The sequence below is a fragment of the Calidris pugnax genome, unplaced genomic scaffold (assembly GCF_001431845.1).
Source record: "Calidris pugnax isolate Ruff unplaced genomic scaffold, ASM143184v1 scaffold95, whole genome shotgun sequence".
Lineage (NCBI taxonomy): Eukaryota > Metazoa > Chordata > Aves > Charadriiformes > Scolopacidae > Calidris > Calidris pugnax.
Genome location: NW_015090885.1, coordinates 15326270 through 15334080, shown reverse-complemented (window position 1 = coordinate 15334080; position 7811 = coordinate 15326270). Strand labels below are relative to the sequence as shown.

The 7811-nt window shown below is 37.8% G+C and overlaps 1 protein-coding gene across 2 annotated transcripts in view; it reads left to right on the top strand.

Moving 5' to 3' along the window:
* The first annotated feature begins 5509 nt into the window (after positions 1–5509).
* F5 (coagulation factor V (proaccelerin, labile factor)) overlaps positions 5510–7811 on the top strand; it is a 36679-nt gene continuing 34377 nt past the window's right edge. The window contains exon 1 of one of the 2 annotated variants that reach the window (XM_014947347.1): positions 5510–5527. Coding sequence is in view for 1 of the 2 variants with exons in the window: in XM_014947345.1 (XP_014802831.1) it covers positions 7444–7604 (161 nt within the window). In the remaining variant the exon portion in view is untranslated. Of the gene's footprint in view, positions 5528–7372; positions 7605–7811 lie in introns of those variants that run through there. The other variant, XM_014947345.1, reaches the window with a different exon arrangement.

Here is a 7811-nt window from a genome sequence, read left to right as displayed (position 1 = left end):
TATTACTCCTCCCATGTAACTTCACTTGAGTTATGTGGGTTTCCCCCCAGTTAGGAATGGTTAGGTTTCCTCTAGCTGGAGAGAGGTTTTTGAAAGCCTTGGTCATCTTGTTAGGAAAATTTGACTACATCTTAAACTAAAATAGCTGTAACTAAACAATCTTTGAAAGGTTGTTTAGGTTTGCACTTGACCAAGACTACTGTTTTGAGATGGAATTTTTTGGGAGACAAAAGGAGTAACATTAGTATGTAGTCTCTTCATCTTTTAATAAAGGCAAGAACAGTCTTATTGACAAAATTACAGCTTGGGGATACAGGGAAAAGATTGCTATGGTAAAGTGAGATTCATTCTTGATTACTTGTCTGCCTGAACTATGCTAACTGGTAGTCTAGTAGCGTGGTTTCCTTTTTTGAGTAAATATACATTGAGTATATATCAACTCAAATATTGCAGATGCATCCGGGCTTTAGCTGCCACTTTCTGCCCTGAAAAATTAAGTGTGTGTGTATTATTACGTTCATTTAAAATCTGTTTAGCTTTCAGGACAGCATCTTTGTCTCCCAAACATCCAACTTGTATTCTGCAAGGTCATCTGAAGTCGGGTGTCTGCAACTTACTTAATTTACTGTTGGGTAGGAGGGTTGGTCCCTGTCCTGGCACAACAGGTCCCTGTCTTCTTGGCTGTCCTCTGTACCATGTTCTTCCTTACAAGTTCTGCATACTATGCTTAAATTGGCTTTCCTTGTTTGATATCTATCTTCACTTCCTCTTTCTTGGACAACATCTTAAGCAATGTCTATATAAATGAAGCGTAACGCTAGCTGAAACCTGTTAAAACTTAACCACACCCACTGAGTCACACCAGAGGATTTTCCCAATCAGACTCATCTCAAAAGATGTTTTGGGCTTTTTGGTAACAAAGGAAGTAGCTGTCCTCCACCCAACAAACAGGGGGGTTTGGAGGGGAGGAAAGAGGGAATATGGCTTAAAATAATCAGCAGTGATGTTTGTTTTTTCCTGCACTCTGTCAGAATATTTTGAAATGTCCTCCCTAAAAGATGACTATTCTTCTCCTTTAGGAAGCTGAATTAGTCTTTCACTGATCTCCAGTATGTTGAGTTAACAAACATCACATTCTTTGTTGGACTGAAAGTGGCAATTATTTTTATTTTTTTTTTTAAAGTATAAACTGATTAAGGCCTTTTTCTCTGAGCCTAGCAGAAAAAAACAGGAGCAGCACAACTGAAGAGAACTTGCCAATGGCTTCCATCAGCACCATGGTTTTTAATGTCTTACAGCATTTGCAGGAAAACCCAGTGCCTGGTGGCTAATCTGCAGTACTCTGCTTGGCTGGATATCAAAGTGGCTCTTCCTGAGCTAGCAAATTTGGCCTGGGCACACTTCCAGGAGTTGTACTGTATGTTGATCATTTTCTTCAGGAGTAGTATTAAAAATTCCTGTAAGAAGTGAAGACTCTGCTGTAGGAACTGCTATAAACATATGCAAACGTAGTAACCTCAGTTATGGCTTCTAGGAAATTCTACATGGTCATTAATTTCCTGAATTTTGCCTCTACATCAAAATAGCTCCTGAGAAGTTCTGCTCTGATGGAGTCCCTTTCCTACTGCAAATCTTATCATTCTTGTGGCTCTTTACTTGCCTTCTAGATCTCCATCTCTTGGACTTGGACTTCAAATACATTCTAGTTTACAGGTGCTGCGTGCAGTGAAGATGTGGGTGAAATTTTGATTTCATTGAAGCTGAACCAAAGTTGTGCACAGGGAACGGGTTATGATGCAAAGGAAATAACCTCAAAGAGATTTAAAATAATGACCATCCCAAGCTGTATTGTCAAATTTAAGATACCGAGTCCTCAATTTACATGAAATACTTCTAAAATACAAAAAGGACTTGCTTCCAATAAAAAATAAACACAGAAGGAAAAAAAATCAAAGCAGAAACTTCCAAGCAATATGTGGGAAGTGTACTTAAGTATTTAGTCTTTTAAAAGACTAATCAAAGTCCAAACTAAATGATTAAGGGTGGGAATAGTGTTAAAAGAATGAGGGTGATTTCAGCTGTGTCCTTCTGTGGCTGCATTTTTAGGTGTGGGAAAGTGGAGCTTGTTTAACCAGGTTGCTAACAAACAGCCTAATCTATTGCTAGAGAAGCAAAATGCCTCGAATTTGTCTGGATGTTGTAAAGCCCATAGGGACAGATGTAACTTAATATCCTCTTATACTAAAAGCTTACTGGTTTTATGTTTCTTCCTGAAACATACCTATCTACTTTCCTATTGGAAAACAACTTTCTTTGCTAGTAACTTGTAAGAATTGTTCTAAGTCTACTTCTAAAAAAAATAAAAAAATACTTGAATGTAGAAAGTGCAACCATGTAAAAGAAGAAAAAGTTAATTCATCCAAAATTTTGTACCTATTGTCAGCATGTATACAACTTCACAAGAGGCTCTTTTTTTTTGATAATCCATTGCCAACAAAGATTTATGATGAAAAGATGCAAATGTTCCTAGTTGCGAACTCTTGCAATCCTGTACCACCTGGTTAACATCGTGTTGTAGGCACCAATGTTCTTACTACTTTTATTTTCTATAGAAAGCAAGCAAAGTTGAATATGCTGCTAGACTGACTTAGCACAAGGGCAGCTGGTCGGATTTTAGCATATCAGTTGTAAGCCTGAGCAAATAAAGAAATCTCTTAATAAAGAAGACAAACTGGAACACAGAGAACACAAACATGGTTAAGAGTAGGAGTAAAATTGTTTGTGGACCCACACTGAAAATTTTCTGGCAAAACTTAAATGGAGGCGGGGAGGAAGGTTTCTTTTAGGTCAGTCCAAAATTTAGAGTCAGATATTTTTACGTAGTTTTTGAAGAGAGGAAGCTACTGTATCCACCTCTCTTTGTTCCTTAAAATGAATATTTTTCAGACCAAAAGCCAGTGGTCTTAGACAAATTTGTTAAAGCATTGAAGTGAGATTTTACAATATTTAGAAATTTCACATATTTCTTTTTGGTTTAAAATGTGTATTGAATTCAGCATTTCTGTGCAAATAGTTGAGGGTCCTGCTAAATAGTTGGTTTTGGCAAACATACTGACTGGAGAAACACACAACTCTAATCAAGGACCTTTGACTTTCTCCGAAGGAAAAGGTCCTCAAACCCAGGATACAAGTTTAAAACGTGAATGTGTTTAGGTTTAAATCAACATGATTGTGTCTCTTGTGAAGCCTTTAGCACCAGAGCAGCCTGAAATGCTGTTCTATGTTCTTACTGCCTTGTAGCATGTGTGTGACCACGCAAGTTACACAGCCTGCTTTCCTTTAACACTTACAGCAGAATGTGTTCTTACACGAGCTGCCATCAAATACAGAGCATGTATACGTATTCCTTGAGTAAGCTGTTGGCTGAAAGAAAGCTTGTTTCTCTCCCGTCGTCTTTTTGCCTTCCCATGTGGTTTTCAGAGTAGTACATCTAATTTAAACTTCTAAAATGAGCCGTTTCACAGATTAACCTTTCCTAGCTTTAGTGCCTTCTTGCAGGAGTGAAGATATTTATCCGATGGTTTCTGTTCCTAATTGTGCCTGGCAGATTTGGTAAGCACCCCCTCTGTCTTTTACCTACATTCAGAACCGTGTGTTCTTTGCTGATCAATAATTAACTCCTTGTTTGCCCATGAAAGCCCTTTCACCCTGCACTAAAGAAAGTATGCTTGCTGGACTATTTTGCATTGATTTGTGTGTTTGAGAGAGAGATCTCTATGTAAGGGCATTATTAGCAACCAATTCAATAATTGTTCTACAGCTTTTTCTTTTCTATACTAGCTCCTTCTCAATCACTATAATACAATTGCTAAAACTGATGGCAGCCGCCAGTTAGGGTAGTGTCCGTGATGAAGCAGAACCAAGTTTATGGTGGGTCCTAATCTGTAATTTGCAAAAAAGTTTCAAATCACCACTTTATAGCTCTTTTAAAGAGTTATCTGTTCTTGATTGCTCAGACTTAGCCTATTCTGGGTGAAAAACTGACAATCCCAGCTAGTTTTAATGGTCGGCCTTAGAGCAGTACTGTGAGTATACTCTTTCAGTATGTTTTTACATGCAGCGTAACGAGACTTGGGACCATAATTACTGTAAGAAAAGACAGTAATCTTGCCCAGGTAGAAGATGCTGACCTGATTTTAGTGCTTAAAAGTATCACTTATGCTTCTCTTTACATGCTTTCTTTTCATTTGGTATTTCACTATCAGTACATCCCGAAGGTACTGCTTAGTTTTGGGAATAACATTGTTTATTTGCTGCAGAGAGACTGTTTTGCCACTGTGGACTAGACCTGTGCTCCTCCGTGCATGGCTTTTCCCCACAAGATTTTTCATGTTGCTGGTAACCAAAGGTAAATTACATTTGAACATGTGGGGAAGCAATAAGGATAAGATAGAAGTTTGCTGCATGTGCAGTGTTGAGAGGTAGAAGCAGCTAAGATCATGGCTATACATATAAATAGACAATCAATTGTGTTGTCTTGGAAGACTTAAGCCTGAAGAGTATATTCTGTAGTCACTTGTCATGCGACGAATAGTAATAGCTTGCAGGTAACCAGCACTAACTAAAAAAATTATGTGTATATATTAGACTTTCACCATGGCAGGGGTTAGAAATAATTCTAACACTAATTGCAGGTGTTAGAAATTAATGGTCAGGTGAAAGGGAACGAGGTCTTTGTATTATTAATAATGAATTATAAAATGAAAAACTTCCCAAAGCCTACAGGAGACAATGTGATGCAATAGCTTAAAGAAATGGAAAAAACAAACAAACAAACAACTGGCTGACCCAGATAATTGCAGGTGGCTCAATCTTACATTGGTCATAAGAGGTGCAAGTAGAGGAGAAGATAAGGGAGTAGTAGTAAATATTGGACTTTTTGTTCTTAAAGGATTAAAGAAGAGTAATACATGCTAATCAGTGTAGCTTAATGGAAAGTATATCACGTCTCATTTGAATATTCTTCTTTAAAACTATCAGTGTTATCAGCCAACCTTGAAAAAGTAATTTCACTGATGTGATGCATTTTTAATTCCTTTTACCATTTGATCAGTATTGCATAATTCATTGGCTAAGAAATTTGAAAAATACAATGCACAAATTCATCAAAATGGATAAAAGAGAACTAATTGATGTCACCTTTGGTGATTCCCAGCTCAGAGTCACAAAGCAAAGGGTTTTAAGGAGGTATTCTGGGTATTAATTTCTAGCCTGCAATATTTTAGCTTTTATTACAGGGAAGAATTAACTATTAGAAACCTATAATGAAAAATTCAAACACACCATTAAACAGATTTACAGGAAGGCTTGTTTAAACTGTATTTTAGTTTCATCTCCTCAGCTAGTCGCATAAGAATACAAGAAGGTCTTCAAATCCCTGTGTGGCAAGGAGCTTTAGTAACAGCATTGTAATGCCCAATGAGTGGAGGTTGGACTCAAAGACGAAGCAATTTCTGTTCTGATAAAGGTGCGTGATATTTTCTGTGTGATTCTGTGTGCATGAATGTTGAAGTTCTGAAGATGAGGCAAGCTAACTTAAAAGTGAAGGTGGTTTAAGTTTAACAGAATGTGCTGGGCACTTCAGCATGAGCTGCTTCCCATCAGTTCTGGACAGAAGGAAAGAATTTTCCATCTGCCCGGAGAATTCTTTCAGAAAAGCTAAATTATAGGCATTTTCACACCAACTATCAAACTCTTAAGCACCAGCATTAAAATTGATCCTGAGCAGAGATGAGATTGGGACCAGAGTAGAAAGGAGTCAAGTATTATAATTTTTGAATTAAAAATTATTGAAGTAATTTAACAAAGATTATGGAGAGTTCTTTAATCAAACAGTAACTCATTAGTAATTAAATACTAATGGACTGTGTTTACCTAAGATTTTCTCTTCAATATCAATGCACACATTCTGTTCCAACTTAATCATTGCTGGATTCTGGGTTTTGAATCCTTTTAGTAGATAACGTGTGTGTCAAAGTGGTTCATGGGAAAAAGTGACTAACTCCATGCAGATGCAGTAGGAGGTAATTTAAGTTCAATTTGCTGCCTTGAAACTGTTACATGGTGTCTGTAGCCTAATAATGTCCAAGTGATCACAATTGTTTTCAGGTTTAGGCACCAAACTATTGTGAAGTTTGGTAGGGAGCATTCAGCTGTTGGTCTTCATCATTTTTTTTCCAACCATCTTCCCTATCCCTTCTAAGGTCGTGAGGTATATATAATTTGGATAGAAATAACCAAGCTGCCAGTTAGACCATTCTGCTGTTGAACAATATATCATATATAGAACTGATCAGGGTTTCTTCTGAAATAGTCTGAGGAAATTTTTGTCGAGATCTGGAACAGATTTATTTTTATTTCAGGTTTTAAGTAATTTTTTAATGAAAGCATTAGCAAAACATTACTGAAGATGTTGTTGTGATCTTCTATCCATGAAAAAAATAGGTAGGGTTTTTTGTTTGTTTTTTTTTTTTCTTCCAGGAATCACAGTGCGCGGGAAACACACTCAACTATTTTCTTGTTTTGACAAACTTCTCAGCACTAGCAAAAGCAGGGAAACATTTTTGGTGATATAGTTGATGTTGGTAATAGCTTATCAAAAGGTATTTTCCTAATCATTTTTCTTCAGATAAACCTCAAGAGATTAGAAGGATTCTGATTATGGGCAAGTTTTCAGGCTGACCTGTTAGCTGCCACTGAGAAGCCAGCTTGTTATCCATTACCTGAGATACTTGAGTGTAGTAGGAACCAAACTGAAGCTGACAACATGTTTGGAAAGGTTACTGACTTATTACTATAAGTGTACATTATATGTCCCAGATTTGAACTAAATTTAGCTCTTCTAGTCCCCACACCTAATCCCTCAGCATTTTGCTTTCTAACTGGGAATGATTTCTAAGGAGATGTAACATCTAACTGGGAAATTTCCATCAGCACCAGCCGTGTGCTGGTTTTCTGTTTTCTGGGAAGACAGAAAATATTACCCCCTTCTTCCTAAATATGCAAGACAAATATCCTGTAATTGTAATTGTGAAAAGTAATTGTCTTCTGCCTCTGATATCCTGCTGCTTCAGTAGGCAATGACCCAACCACAGTCCGTAGTGGGGCTGAAGCTGCTTCTCCTTGGTGCTTGTATCTCACTGAAGATGGTGTGGAGGAGGGGAGGGAAGGTAGTTTAAACACTTTTTTTTTTTTTTTTTATCTCTATTGGATCCCTGTCAGCAAGGGGAGGAGGAGGTGAAGAGCAATGACCTGAGCGTGGCAAATGCTGTTACCCTCTTGCATCACAATTATTTCATTTCTGAGGGGAAGTTAGAAGCAGCAACAGCAATAAAAGCAGCGGTTTCTGCCTTGTCCAGAGAAGTGTCAGCAGGCATCTGTACCATGGCACTGCACTGCACACGACTTTTTCTCTTGCTTCTGCTTGGTTCATGGTGGCCAGACTCCGAGAAGCATGTGGTGGGAGCTATGAAGGTCAGGGAGCACTATATAGCTGCTCAGATCACTAGCTGGACCTACAAACCGGAATCTGAGGAAAAGTCCAGGTAACTAAGAACAGAATAAAAAGTATGAAACTAGTCTTTTCTTGTGACTGAAAGTGTTTTGTGCCTCCCACCTGCTGTGAAATTTTAGAGCCCCAGGAGGACTTTAGAGCCTGATCTGTTGACTTCAGAGGAACTTGTGTGACTTTAAGCAACATGATCTGAACTGGAGCCAGTGAAGTATTAAAAGCTTCTTTTCATTTACTTCAT